Below are 16,080 nucleotides of genomic sequence, written 5' to 3'. Positions count from 1 at the left end.
TCTAATTAATACCTACAAAAACTTTTTTTTTCTTTGTAAATATTTAGATATGTGGCTAAAATAAGTTTTAAAGTATCGTAATTTTTCAAGTTGTTTTTAAATAAATGTGTTTCTTCTAAAACAAAATGTGTTTGTAGGTATTATTTAGACCTATATACGTGTTTTTATTCAAATTTGTATAAGTTTTTGAGATGTGGCCTATTAAAATATGTTTTCAAGAATTAGAATTTTCGTGTAACGTACACAGTAGTGCTTTACTACATGATTGTTTAGTTTTATACAATTTTGCGCTGAAAAATTTTTTAAAGTAGCTTTACAGTATCTTCAGATTCAAAGTAGCTTTTTTTCTACTGTTTAACACAGTTTTTAACCTAAACTTAACTTTAAACTAAAAATAGACCCAAAAACGTGTATTTTAAAAATTTCTTAAGTACTGAAAAGTATTATGTAAAACTCTACAAGCGTATCAATTCATATGTTATTCGATTTAAAAAATTACTCTGTCCTTGAAAGTATTTCTGGCAAATCTGACCCGTTGACTAAAAAAGCTACCAATCCCTATTATAGGTAATAAATAAACAAAAAATTATATGTATGATTATCTTAACATTTTGATTTATTTTAATCCTAATCCAGTCGTATCTTTAGTTGAAAATAAAGATCCGGATTAGGCACAGTCAAAGTTTTAACGAAAGATCCGGTTTCAGCTGAATTTTATACTTTTAAAGGGTTGCTAAAAGACATTAAACTTAAGTAAGCAAGGAACTTAATAATTAAGCAAAAAACAACCTATAATTTAAATAATTTCGAAAAAATATGAAGTTTTGAACAGAAATTTTTAAATAACCTTTAACTTTAAAAAAAATTACTATAGAGCAATAATTATACTAATTTTAATTAGATACTACTAATCTATCATATACAATTTTTTTTATATCACTTAGAATTTTATTTATTGAAAAACACATTTGAAGTAGCAGTTCAGTATTTTTTCAACATTTTTATACTATTTTAGACAGTTTTTAACCTTAAATTTAAGTTTATACTAAAAATAATAAAAATAATACTTTTAAAAACCTAGAAGAGTTTTAAAAAACCTGTGACAATTTAAAAAAAACATCCAGACCTTAGTTTTTGGATGCAGTAGATACTAGTTATCAAGCAATAAAATGTTAAGGCAATAAAAAGCTAAATCTCACAAATGCAATGTTTAGTCTCTAGGTTAGTAACATACGGCCTGCCAATGTTTACAAAATTTAAATGGAAGTGATCATGTTAACCCGGCCTTCTAAACCAAATTTTGAAACTTAGACTGGATATTCTCAGAATTGAAATAAAGAGGAAAAATTAAAGTTTTTTAATTGAATCTACGAAAAATTTTAAACTTACCCTCGACATAGTAAAAAATAGGTCACATGGAATTTTTTTTTTTTCAAAATGAATTGGACGTAATTTTGGTGAATTAAATGAATAAAAAACATTCTAGTTCGCCTAATAAACTTTGCACAAAAAGCCACAAGACTATTGCAGTTTTATTTTTCAAGAAAATAAGCATTATCACTCTAGTGTTTTATCTCTAAATGTCAAGCTTCTTTAAATAAACTTTTTCAGCCACTTGTATTTGCAATTGGATTAACTAACGACAAAACTAAAGTCAACTTTATAGCTATTGAGCAAACAATTAAACACTCGAGTACATTTTGTAAATAGAAATAAACTTGATCTCAATAAAATTAAATAGGTTTAGCCGTGAGAATTGTGATACCTGGCTCTCTGTGTAAATTTAAATTATGATTAGCAAAACTACTATGTTTATTTCATTTATAAAATAATGATAACTTCATATAAAAAGTGGTGTCAACATTTGTAAGCATAATTTCAGTTGTTTAACAGCCAACTGCCTTTTTCATACACAAACACTGAAATCATGAAGAAAATTTTCATCCTTCTTGTTTTAGCATCGCTTTGCTTTAACAAAGCATTTTGTAACTATGACAACGTTCAAATAGTTGACAATGGTTACGAGGGGATCGTCATTGCGATAAACCCAAACGTTCCGGAGGACACAAAAATAGTTGATTCACTTAAAGTTGGTTTAAAAAAAAAGTTAAACTTAGCAAAAAACTAAAATATGTTGTATATCCTTTAAACGTTTTAACAATTTACTATGATTACTTGAATATAATTGTTAACATACACATGAAATTTTAGCGTCACTTAAATTTTTCCCGCAGCAAATTTGGAGTGACGCATCAAAGTCTCTGTACGTAGCCACGAAAGAACACGCGTACTTCAAAGACATAACCATCCTAGTTCCGACCTCTTGGACTTCGGGATCGTACGATAAATCAGGACTGTATTCCTACGACAAAGTAAGTTCATATATATTTTATAAAAATTCTTTCATGATTTCATATTGGTTTTCTAAATATGCTGATTAAAACGTAGATACTTGTGTTTATAAATTTTACATTAATTAAAAGGCGGACGTATTGGTTGCCGATGAGCACCCAGGTCATGGTGACGAGCCCTACACCCTTCAGTTCGGAGGTTGCCAGGTTCACGGGGAATACATCCACCTCACCCCAGATTACGTTGTCAATGACGACCACGTTGCAAGTTGGGGACCTAAAGGTAGTTTTTAATTTGTCGTAATCTAAATTAAATTAAGTATCGAGTATATTAAACACATTGTTTAGATATCTTTGTTTGTGTAAAATTAAGTTTTAAGAAGTTTTTAATTGAAAATTAAAACTTTTTTCCATGTACTTAAAACTCTTACAAATCATCCACCCAAGGTAAAGTGATGGTTCATGAATGGGCCCATCTGAGATGGGGGGTTTTCGACGAAACAGGTGGAGATGGGTATCCTGAGTTCTACTTCGATTCCGTCACTGAAAAAATTGAAGCCAACAAGTTGGTTCCTTTACAAGATCGTATTATGTTTACAAATACACTTAAAGCTCTTAGGTTTAACAATAAAAAATAGAAAATAAAGTAAGAAAATCAAAACTTTTTACAGGGCTAAAATATTTGATAATAATAATATTTGATTTTTAGATGCCCAGCTGCACTGAAAGGGGATTTCGTGCACATCGAAACTGACGCGAATGGAAACTTGCAAACAAGCCCATGCGAACTGAACCCTCAAACAGGTTTTCCTTACGAAGGAGAATGCCAGTTTGTTCCGAACGAAGACCAGTATGGCGTCACAGTGTCTATGATGGCGTATCATTTTCTTGAAAACGTTAGTTTATTAACAAAAAAGTTGTAAAAAATATATAAATTTTTCCGTTTTTATTTATACAATAATACTTTAAAATAATTAAACTATTTTTATAATGATTATTACATGTATCAAGTTATATTTAAAAATAATTAAACTGTTGCTTTTTTATTTTAAGTTATGATTATATGCATCAAGTAATTAAATGTTTTAAAGGTACAAAGCATTTTAGTTCCTAATTAGCCTAAAACAATTACAGTTTTGTTTTTTTGACACGCTATCTCAATTTAGATACCCACTAACAATTTAAAAACTTACAAAAGTCCTACAAAAACAAATTTCAACCAGGTGGTCCACTTCTGTCACGACGACCAGAGCGACCCGGCCAACCTGCACAACTACGAGGCGCCCAACGAGCACAACAGGCTGTGCAGCCAGAGAAGCGCGTGGGACGTGATTACTTCCAGCGAGGACTTTGACGGGCTGAAGCCGCACCCGAGCGTAACCGATCTCGAGCCGAACTTCAACGTGGTCCAGCCTTACTCGTACGACAAAATTGTGCTCGTCGTTGACACTTCGGACAGCATGAAATATGATGTTTTTTTTTTTAATTTAGTTGTTTTTGTAACTTATCAGTTATTTTTTTATCAGTGTTTATCTCAAATAGGACTGCTTGTTCTTGGTTTTCTTAACTAAATTTACAAAAAACTTTCGTTTACAAATTGTATTTTTGGTAACAAACCATTTTTGAACTAGCCCGGGAACTGACTTACGCTGTACTTTAAATCACAGTCTATCATTTCTGTAGAACCTCAAGGGAGATGCGTCAAAGATGTTCAACGCGCTCCAGGCCGCCGACGCCTTCTTCAAGAACTACGCTCCGAACGGATCCGAAGTCGGGCTCATTGAGTTCAACAAAAAGGTGAAAGTCGACAGCGAACTCACGAAAATCAACTCCCAAGACGACCGCGACAAGCTCTCGTCGAGTTTACCTGCTCCGAAAAATGTTGTCTGCTGCGAAACTTACATAGACTTGGGTGTAGATAAAGCTGTGGAAGTAAACAATTTGATTGCTTTTTTATCTAATAAAGTTTTTTGTAACAGTATTGATATATTAAGCCATTTAATTTCCATTTTTTTATTTTAACAGATGCTTAAAGCTTCTGGAAATACTGAAGGATCCCAAATCATCTGTCTTACAGATGGAAAGCAAACAAGGAGTTGGCCACCACAATCTAGTTTAGATGTCATTGAAGCGGTAAGATTCTAAACTAATTTAATATGCTTTTTTTTGTAGTTGCTTAAATAAAAATACATAAATTAAAAAAACACTAAAAACATCTAAAATAATAGTATTATTGTTAGGAGTTTATTTTTTATATGTTTAATAAAATTTATTAGAAACCCAAACCATATGATTTTGAGCTAAATAACTATCTTCTTACAACTTAGTACTTTTAACACAACTTGTACACTTTGTTAAATATTTTCTACATCAAGGGTATCGTGTTTCACTCTGTATTTTTTGGAGTAGAAGAAGGAAACGATTTTATGATAAAACTAACGGACGATACCCAAGGAATTTGGACATACGCAAACTCCTTGATAGAACTTACCGAATTTTTTGATAAAGTATCTGAAGATAACTCTGGAAATTATACAGGAAAAAGTTTTGAAGTAAAAATTTTTAATTGCTTCTCTTAAACAAACAAACAGCAAAATAGTTTGCTATCATTCAGTCTTACTATCTTAGTAGTTTTGTCCCTACTAACAGCTGCTTAACAAATACTTTTCAGCTAAAGAGCGAAGATTTTGTAGTCAAAAAGGACCAAGACTACACCGGTTCAGTTTCTGTCGACTCAACCGTCGGCAGCAACACGGTGTTTAGTTTCTCCTACACAAACTCAGATGCTCCCTACGTGGATCTCTACGATCCTGACGACAACATGTTCTGCTCCTTTGTGCCTCATTCACCAGAGTGTGATACTACTCTCATGGCTGAAGTTGATCCTACCTACAGATCTATCAAATTTAAAATTCCCGGAATAGCCAAGGTAAACCTTTTTTTTTTTTTAATTTTAAAGTACGTTAAATTATTCAAACAAGATACATTAAGGTTTTATTTTAAAGTTTAAGCTTATTTAGTTTTATATTCCGACTATAAAAAAAAAAGGTATAAGACTCGAAGTTCAAAAGCAATTTTTTAATTTCTATATTTAGTCAAATAATTTCAAGGATTTTTGATGCAGGCAGGAACATGGACTTACACAGCTTCTTCTTCCTCCAAAAACACAGTAACTGCGAGCGTGTCTTCGCAAGTGTCCGATCCAAATGTGGAGCCTATTTCTGTGAAGGCAGGAATGTCTAGTTCGACTATGGACACAACTACGCCTATCACTTTGTATGCTCAGGTTAGCTACGAAATAATAAAGTACTTCTGCGTTTTTCTTACCACTTTTTTATTAAAAAACGCTTACAGGTTACGCAAGGGTTCCAACCTATCTTGAACGTCGATGTAGTAGCAACTGTTTCGTTCCCAGATGGAAGTACTGAATGTGTGCAGCTTCTTGACCGAGGAGCAGGTAAGATAAAATATTAATATAATCTAAATAAAGGAACTTTTATATTTTATTATATTCACAGCGCCTGATACCCGTAAATCAGATGGCGTGTACTCAGCATACTTCTTCGGATACAAAGCCACCGGAAGATATTCAATGAAGGTTTCTTATCTTTTTAATAAAGGGTGTTGTAAAACGTTTGTATTAAATATTGTATAAAAATTTTAAACGTTTATAATTGTTCGTAGAGTTTTTTACAGACAGAAAATAAACAAGTTTAATATTAATAAAAAAATACTTGAATAAATAGGTTCAAGTTACTGGCATAGGCAACTCAACAATCAGTAAAACTTTGGACTCAACTGCAGCGTACAACTTTGGAGTCGTTTCAGAAGATGGTTTGTGTTTTTTAACAAACTTATAAATTTATTAAAGTCTGATTGAAACTAATTTATTTCAGGTACGCTAAAGCTTAACCAAAACGCGAAACCTACCGTACAAGACATAGATGGACTGGATTCTGCATTTTTAGAATCATTTGAAAGAACTCAATCACTTGGAGGATTTGAATATACTGGGTATTGTTTAAACTGTTAAAAAACTAAACAAACTTTTGAAAGAAGTGGACAAACATATTTCAAAATAAATTTCTTTATAAGTTATTCAACTTAAGTTTGAACTTTTACATGCAAAAAGTTTTTTTCAGACCTAAAATTGACGGTTCAAAAGACATTCTTCCACCTGCAAGCGTGATTGATCTCACAGCCGAGCAACTCGACGTGTTTGACGTCACAAAAGGCTTCAAGCTGATGTTCACGGCTCCCGGTGATGACTACGATGTTGGGAAAGGTGCTTTAGAAAAAGTTTAACTTCAACGACCTTTTAAATTTTTACTAAAGTATCTTTAAAAAAAGTTAATTAATAATAATTACTTTTTAGATGTATGACAAAATTTTAGAACTATACTAATCTGACAGCTTCTAGTTACGAGCTTCGTTATACATACGGCGACGCAAGAAGTCTCCGATTGGATTTTGATAAACAAAACGAAGTCTTGCCAAGCAACCTGATCTCTGGTGATCTCAAGTCCCCTGCATCAAGCGGCAATGAAGAATCTTTCAATGTTGTTTTGGACGATCTTCCGAAAGACAGCGGGGTTTTAAAGTAAGAATTAAGTTTCATACTAATAGTAAATGGTGTTTAAACATGTTTTTTTTTTTATGTATTTTAAAAACTAATCACGTCTAAATTTTTTTTTTCAACCTGAATAGTGAACATTTTCGAAACAAGTGTTAATAACTATTTCGTATTGCAATATATCGTAACAGTTTATTACCTAATCTGTGAATCCATTCTCAAAAAAGTTTTCTAATATTCAAGGATCGGGTTTGCGATGAGGGCAGTCGACGAGAGCGGAAACGCCGCTGAAGCTTCAAACGCCGCCCTCCTTGATCTCTTCATCACCCCGCCAGGTAGAACCAGCTATATGATACATCTATAACAAACAAAGTATAAATTGTTCCTGACTTTTTTTTTTACTTTTAGCGGTCTTTTAAAAAGCAACTAATAAGCATTAAACAAAAACAAAACAATAGTAATTACTTTTTAAATATTTAGAACAGTGTTTAAGTTGGCGTGCAGAAAAACAAGCATCTTTCTAAAGAAAAATTGTTGCATAAAGTTTAGGTATTATAAAAAATTCTAAACATATAATACATGAAATTTAATATTCTGTAAAAAAACTTGAAAGACAAAACAGTCCACCACGTATTTATTATTGTTAAAAGCAAAAAGACATAAACATAAAACATCTAAGCCCTTTTAACTTCTTTTCTGCTCTTGTAGAAGTTTGTGTCGGAGAAAATGGTCAAATTCAAGTTGGAAATTTGCTACCAGTTCCCGAAGACTGCTCCAAATTCTATGAATGCGACGTTTTAGGTATATTACCTTGTTTCTGTTGAATAGTACAAATACTGATATTATTAAAGTAGTTATTTTTTGTAGTTTAACACTGACAATTAAACTTCGGTGAAATTTATTTTTAGGAAATGCTGTTCTATTCAACTGTTCTGCGAACCTTGTTTTTAATCCGTCCACGGACATGTGTGACTACCCTGAAAATGTTCCTGGATGTGAAACATTTTCAAGTAAAACTTGTTTAATTTATTATTTAAATTTAGAGTTTTGAATGTCTACACAGTTTCACGTTTAAGTAAGCTTATTCTTGGTGTTATATACTAAAGTTAAACTTAAACAAATAAGGTAGATTTTATTAGTTTAAAACGACATTGTAATAAAACTAAACGTTTTAAAGTTCTTATACAAATCAATTTATAACAAATTATAATAAACATATCTAAAAAGACACATAATTTCAAAAACACTGAATATATTTCGAGCAATTCTCATCAGTAGAGTACAAAGCTAACCAGTAATAAGATTTTACAAACTTATATAGTAACCAAGTAATCAAGTAATCATAAAGTAATCAAGACAGCAGGGTTTGCATGTACCAAAAAGTGTTGAGAATTTTTGCTTTGCAGACAAAAAAGATGATATACCAGTCAAAGTTTTAAACGCATCTAAACGATTATCTATTGCAGAACATTTAGTTAATAATCCAACTTGTGCAAACAGTTATAATATATGTAGATTTAAAACTATTAAAACTTGTAGTAATGTTTTCGATTTGATTAAATTAGAAGCCATTTGTATTTTGTTAAGGAAACCTGTTTTATGTAACCTAAAAGATTTTGACTACACTGTTTCTTTATTTTCTTAATATCTTATAAAGATTGTTTTCATTTTGTTTATGTTTAGTTTTACTGTAGTTCAATTAAAACGTAAATGAAATTACTTGACTTTAACTGTTACTAATTAATTTTTTATTTTATTAATCTCTTGATTACTTTATGATTACTTGATTCCTTGGTTACTATATAAGTTAGTAAAATCTTATTACTGGTTAACTTTGTACTCTACTGATGAGAATTGCTGAAAATATATTTAGTGTTTTTGAAATTGTGTGTCCTGTATAACCTATTGTATAATTACTGGTCACTTATGTTAAATATCTTAGAAGAACGAAACTCGTTTTTACTTTTAAAATTAAAATTTTTATAGTGAGATCATCAAGCCTTTGCGAAGGATTGCACGAAGATATCGTACAAGATCCAGCAACTTGCAAAGTTTACCGATGCGTATGGGGTAAATTTAATATTTAATATGAAAATATTGTTGTTATGTTTTTATAAAACTAGTTCTGATAAAAATTTTTAAGGTATTGAGTACGAGTTTGTTTGCGTTGATGGAACTATTTGGAACCCGGACTATAATGTTTGTGAATGGCCTGGAAGTGTGGCAAACCCCTGCCAGATATGAATCAGCTTACACTAATTTTTCATTGCTTTATCTCAATCTTTAAAAATAAAAGAAGTTACTAAATCATATGTTATGTTGTATCATAAAGTAAAGCTAAGGTACTGTTCATTTGGACTTTTGATTGACCTCTATATAAAAAATTTACCAAGTTGTCTTAATTATAGAACATAATATAAAAGGATTGTCATAAACTATTTTGTTATAAATACTACATATTTTATAGTACTCAAATTTGTTTAGTTTAAAAAAAGAATTAAAGCAGTTTTCTTACTTTTATTTTAAATGGTTTACTATTATACAGATGAACATAAATTATACCAAAACTTAAACAGTGTTTGTAAAAAATAATATTGGCTTAAATAATTAATTTTTAGATATTATAAGCGAAGAAACCTTTTGATCTTTAACCAAATTTAATAACAAAAGTTTATAGTAAAGTTGAACTGTTTTAAAACTTTTGTGAAGAAGATAATTTTAAAATTTTCCGTAACATAAAATAAAACAAAAACCTTTAACAATTAGGTTTGAAAGTAGTAAAACTTTAAAATTAAGCATTAAGAAATTGTTTAAATTTAGTTAAAAATCGAACTTTAAGTTAACAATAAAATAATTAAGTTTTTATCTGTTCAAAACACAACTTAAGTATGTTTGATGTTTTTTTATACAAAAAGGTTTTTTTTTAATTTAAATGAAAGTACGAAGATGAGCACACAGTAAGTATGAATAAATCTCCTTATGGCTTTTTTTTAATTAGCTGAACAACAATAAACAACCATACATTTATCTAGTTGAGTTTTTCATAAATTTTTTAAATTTATATAAAAAAAAAAGCTTTTGATATAAATATAAATTCCTGCACACATTTTAGCATAGTATAAAAAGCATAAGATACTTTTTTTTAATTTTTTGTTGTAACTTTAAGTTTAGTAACATAAATCTAGACTCATCAAAAAGTTAGGTAACTTAGTATTGGTTTTTTAAACGCTATTTAGTTTATTTATGTTACATAAGGTGTAAAAAGGCTTTAAATTAGCACTTAAACAAACGAAATTATTTTTCAATTACTTCTATTACTACCCTATGAAGAAAATGTACATAGGATTTTTTTTTCAAATTTTCTAAAGTTATTTTTGTGATTGTTTTTTAGATGTAAGTTGTGTTAATTATTAAGTATTAAAAAAGCTTTATTCAAAATAAATTTTATTTGTTAAATTGAATTTTGAGGTAATTTGTAAAATTAACTATCTATATTAATTATTTAAATTTTTAGAAATTTTATAATTTTTTTTACTTTACTGGATTTAACAAACGTTGTTTAAAAAAGCAATTCAACCTAACTCTAACATAAGTACTTAAATCATTTTTTATTTCCTGATTTTTAAAAATAAAAGAAGTTAACTATAATAAAACAATTTAAAGTTTTTAACATACAAATTAAAGTTTTTTTTTGTAAACTATGTGCTAAAGCGATAAAATTAAATACATAGCTATTTTAACTTACCTAGTTTGAATATACGAACATTTATCAATAATACATTATATTAACTAAAACTTTAATTTGAACCTGTAAAGTTTTACCTTGCTTTTTATTTGTATAAAATTAAGTCAACTAAACTACTTTAAGCAATTTTTTTTCTGTTGTAAATAGAATATTTTATTAAAAAAAAATTCAAACAAAGTATTAAAAATAAATAGTTTTTGAATATTAGTAAGCTTTAATTGTTTGTTTAGCCGTAAATACTTTCTTGTAATTTTGTTTTGACTTGAGCTCTTTTAAATATACTTAAAAACAGTTTTGTTTATACTTTTCCAAACATACTACAAACACTAAAATAATTTAGAATGTTAGTCTTATCTATATTTTAGTTTGTTAGCTTGTTTCGTAATTTTTAAATAAAATAAGCATATGAAAACTTAAAATGAACAACTAATATTTTAAACAAATATGAACAAAGTATTTTTGTCGAAAATATTAAACTTAAAGTTATTTCAATCGAAACAAAACTAGCTATCTCTATCAGCATTTCTGAAATTGGATTTTATTTCGAAATATTTTTACGAATCATCGGAAGTAGGTAGCATTCAGTTTTTAATCTTGTTAAACTAAAATATTTTTCAAACTAAAAAAAAAGTATTTTGTAGATATAAACTTACTTGATTGTAAAAAAATCAATTAATATAAATATTTTTGTCTCTTTTATAATCAGTAAAGGTTCAAGAGGTATTGTTTATATTAAGCTTTTATTTAAGCTAAAAATACAATTATTTTGACGCAAATAATAATTAATTTTGGAGTTTAATTTAAAACAATTAACCTTTACTAGGTAGTATACAATTAAAACTGACAAAATGATAAATTTAGGTATGAAACTCTTTAAAACCTAATTGTAGTTTTTGGAAATCTTTATTACTTTATGAGCTTATGTTAAGTTTAAGTAGTAAAAACTTAGCATACTTTATGTTAGCTTTGTTTTTTCAATCATATGAAGTTATTTAAAAGTTATAAATTTTCTATTTTTTTTTTTTTTTAATGTTGAATATTTAAGATATTGATAAATGCAATGTGTTTAATTGTTGTTTTTTTTTAATAAGACTTCAAGCTCAATGATTTACTTCTAAACAATGTTTTTTAAGACGAAAAAGATATAAAAATTCTAAATAAACCTTAGTTTTTTTGTTTAAACAGTTTATACCAATAACAAAGGGTTATAACAATCTTCTAAGAGGTATTTTATTTCAAAAAAAGGATCATGGTACTAACTTGAAACTTTTATCAATTCTCAAACTTACACCATTTGACTGTAAGCATTTAAAAAGCGATGAGCAAACGAAACAATTTTACGAAGAACAAATCGCTTTTTACACGGAAGTTTAGCAATTTTCCTTCAAATCTCATAGCAATTTACAGCAACAAGCCGAAGCTTTTAACGAAACTGCTCATTAAATCGTAATCAAGCAGTAGGCGAAAAACCGCCCAACTTTTCACTTTTCGCACCTTTTTTTTCGAGCAGATACTTCCCGCACTTCCTCGCGTCTCGTGTTACTTTCTGTGTTGCTTTTCGCACATAGTAACACTGCGCTCCATTAATAATTAAGCCAGCCAACGCGGCGACGAAGGCATCTGTGGTTCAGCTTGTTATTCTGTTATCGGAAGAGGTGAGAATCATATTGTTTTTTTTTCATCAACGTAGTAGCGTCAAGCAGTTGTGACAGCAGTTGTGACCAACAGTAAATGATCTTAGGGGTAGTTGAGTCACGGCGCAAGGGCCACGGATTTAGGTTGCTCGTTACTTTTAAGAAAAGATAGAGAAAGTGCAGAAAAAATATCATTTTTTGAGGAAAAACAGCAACAGGTCGGCAAGAAGTTGTGGCGTATTGAAGGCGAAAGAAGAAGAAAAAGTGTTGCTTACACTTACACATAAGTGACGCCGCACTCGGCCTCAGTTGATTTCGAGTTGAAACGCGGAGAAGGAAGAAGCGTCATTCGTCAGCAACAAGAACAAGTTTTCAGAAAGCTCAACTTCAGAAAATATATAAAATAGGTGAGTCGTTTTGTTTTTTTTATTTCGGCGAATTCCGCCCTCAAATCCCCGCTCGAATCAATGAAAGATTGATTTGTGCGTTTCCTTCGAATTTCGAAAATTTAATCTTGACACGGTGATTGAACAAGAAGCCGTGTCATCAGTTCGTCAGATCATCGATTGCGCTTTCAAAATATCAGCTGCAACGCTATGACTGGATCAACGTCAATTGTTTTATCATGTTAGCAGGTGAAGTTATGACTTGTAAACAAGAAAATTGTGAGATTTTATTGCGAGTAAAACGGCTTCGATATCAATAATTAAATTAGGCCAGAAAAACATTTAAAATTAATTATTTCTTGCTCAAACTTTTAAGAGATTGTTTTTCTAAAAGAAACGGTTGTTTGGCATTAAATAAACAATTTTAACGTTATTAACTGTAGGTAAAAACAACAATAAACTAGTTTTATGTTTTTTATAGTCTTCTAAACTAAATCTTACAAAACAGCTTTTCAAACTACTTTTTTTACAACAAAGACTAGTTTAGCGCATACCCATCGTTCAATAATTCATAAAAAAAGGTATTTTGTAAGCTCGAAACTTTATGATTTCTAAAATTTTTTAACTGTCCCATAAAACTATTTTTGTAAAATTCTAAGCAGCATTGACTGGGTAAAGTAATTTTGTTTACAGAAATGTTTGAGAGCTTTGTCTTGCAAAAAAGGTGGTATATAGATAAATTTTAAAATAAAATAATTTTTAGATTTATTTTTAATTAAAGTAAGTATAAACAATAGTATTTTTTTGAACTTTAGTAAATAAATAGATTTAACTAAAACCATACCTTTTACAAAATTTTTTACCTGTTTTAAAATGATTTTTAAGGATTATTTTTTTAATACGATTTTATTTAATTTTTTTTGTATACTTAATAACTTACAATAATATTTTTAGTTAAAGTAATAACGTTTTTGACTTTGTAATGTTAAAAATGCCTACAAAACAATTTTTAAGGTTTTAGTCGTGCAAAATTACGATCTAAAAATAAACTCAATAATAGTTAAGCTTCTTATTTATTTTTCGTAAAAATTTTCCTCGCCCATTACTATTTTTACTAATAAATGAAGGTGTTTGGAAACCTTATTTCGAAACAAGTAAACCCGTTTAGCACTTTAATTCTTTAAATTTCTACAAGTTGTTTGTTGCTGAAAAAACCGTAAACAAATTTTGATATTTAGTTTTGGCTTAAGTGCAAAAAGTATTTATTTTCCAAACATTTTTTTTCTTGGGCACAAACTTTTTAAAACTATAGGTTACATATTGCAATCGACCAATAAATTTATTTATATTTATCAATACTGTTTTAAATAGCAAAAAATGTTCTTTTTATCAAAAAACTACTCAGTTAAACGCAAGTGAGCTATCCAAAATTTTCTAGAAAAAGTTAATTGAGTTAAAAGAAGAAGCAAGTAAACGTACATCGTCTTTTAGTTTAATTAGGTTATAAACTCGAAGTTCCTTTTTTATCTTTCGTTGTTTTTTCTTCAAATAAATATTTTGCTATGGTAAACCTAGTCGACCTTTATACGATTTTAAAAACCATTGTCATAAATTTTGACATTAACAGATAGTATAACTTGCTTTTACAATAAAATTAACTAACTCATATTTTGAAAAAAACATATTTTAATTTTAGCGCATATAAAAAAATTCTTTTTTATTTAATCAAATAATAAAAGTTTTTCTTTCTGTGAACATAAAGCTTTCTAATTTGATAAGTTTTTTGCTAAAATCTGTTTATAAAAAATGATTTATTATTTTTGTTTAATGTATCTGATAGCATTAAGTTGTAATAAAAAGTTTAATTAAACAACACAATGTTTTTTTTATAATACTGAATGTTATTCAGTGTCAAATTAACACTATCTTATATGGTGATTGATTAGTGTATAGCAAAAATTTTATTTTATAGTCGATATTTGCTCATAATTGAAAAAATAAAAAAACTATCAACTTTTAAATTGTTCACTAGAATTTAAAATGACTATAGAGTTTTTTTTTATATTTAGATATTTTATTAAACTAAAGTTTTAATTTATAAAATATATACGTTTTTTAACTTAATAAAAATCGTTAACTTAAAAAAATTAAGCATCCTGTTTTACAAATTTGACTTTAACTAAATTAAAATAATTTTTCATCGCTCGGTTTAAAGTTGCATAACTTTCTAGCTTTTTTTGCGACAGCAAAAAGTTCTATTTAAACATTTCAAAAGCGTTTACAACGCATATTGATTTGAAAAATCTTATCTTCACTAAATTATTCACAAAAGTATCGATTGAGCTATGGAAAAGTGTAATAAATTAGCACTTATGTCTTTGAACTTGCCGTTTGCACGACTGTTCAAGTGTGCACGTGTCGCAAATTGCTGTGAAGCTTACAATGGTTGAAATTTGAAGTTGTATTTTATATGTATTGCTAGATTCAGGGAGCGATTGACATTTTAAAATGGATATGAAATAAGTTTACACATAATAATAGTTTTGTAATATTTTTAATTGATAAAAACATATATTTGATTTAATCAAATTATTTTTGTTAGCAATCTTAATTTAAAAAGAAAACATGTCAGTATCAGTATAATTTATGTTTTTACTTTGTTGTTGTATACATACAATGAAACAACTATTCTCAATTTTTTTAAGTAATTAAACATTTTAAAGGTAGGTTCACTTGGAAAAGAACTTTAAATAAAGTTTATTACACAAATGTCGCAGCAAGACATAGAAAATGTTTCAAACTTTGAAATTTACGAATTTACATATTATGTGTTTAAAACATGCGCAATTTAAGTTTAAAAGTAAATTGTACTATTTAATACAATTGACGTAGTTTCTAATATATCGATGTAAAATATAAATAAATATTATATAAAGCTTAAAACCTAGTGAAATATTTTAACTAATTAGATCAACTGGTTCTAAAAACAGCAGCACACAAATGTCTAGTTTTACATAAAAACATTTTCTTTAAAAAAAATCCAAAAAAAATTACTTCTTAAGTTTTTATGCCTATTTAAAAAATAAATAAGTTATTATTCTTGTAAGAAAACATTCGTTTAAATAATTTTCAAAAACCTTAAGACTATCTTATTATAAGTATTAAATATAGAACAGTTAAACATAAAAGTTATTAAGTTACTTGAAAAACGCTCAACAAACGTTTTTAGATTAAAAATTATTTTAGAAAACCAAATTTATGCCATTATCAAATTAAATACTTTATTAAATAAAGATTTGTATACCAGCGTTCTACATTAGATATTATTTGTTTTTGTTTTTTTATTGATTTTAGAGCATACCTTCTTAATAAAACACAAGAATAAACTTTT

General features: G+C 28.3%; 1 protein-coding gene across 1 annotated transcript; it reads left to right on the top strand.

Moving 5' to 3' along the window:
* Positions 1-1,927: 1,927 nt before the first annotated feature.
* LOC145836242 (calcium-activated chloride channel regulator 1-like) lies at positions 1,928-9,168 on the top strand. Its single transcript, XM_082944065.1, has 22 exons — positions 1,928-2,089; positions 2,235-2,372; positions 2,484-2,634; positions 2,799-2,916; positions 3,061-3,247; positions 3,575-3,823; positions 4,035-4,283; positions 4,377-4,484; positions 4,727-4,903; positions 5,023-5,280; positions 5,476-5,637; positions 5,706-5,808; positions 5,870-5,949; positions 6,098-6,185; positions 6,248-6,365; positions 6,494-6,636; positions 6,765-6,951; positions 7,168-7,259; positions 7,633-7,725; positions 7,833-7,919; positions 8,911-8,994; positions 9,068-9,168. The coding sequence occupies exons 1-22, from the start codon at positions 1,928-1,930 to the stop codon at positions 9,166-9,168; spliced, it is 3,135 nt and encodes a 1,044-aa protein (XP_082800191.1).
* The last annotated feature ends 6,912 nt before the right edge of the window (positions 9,169-16,080 follow it).

The sequence above is a fragment of the Thalia democratica genome, chromosome 1 (assembly GCF_965202585.1).
Source record: "Thalia democratica chromosome 1, ktThaDemo2.hap1.1, whole genome shotgun sequence".
NCBI lineage: Eukaryota > Metazoa > Chordata > Thaliacea > Salpida > Salpidae > Thalia > Thalia democratica.
The sequence above is the reverse complement of the archived record's forward strand: the minus strand, read 5'-3'. Positions and strand labels throughout refer to the sequence as shown.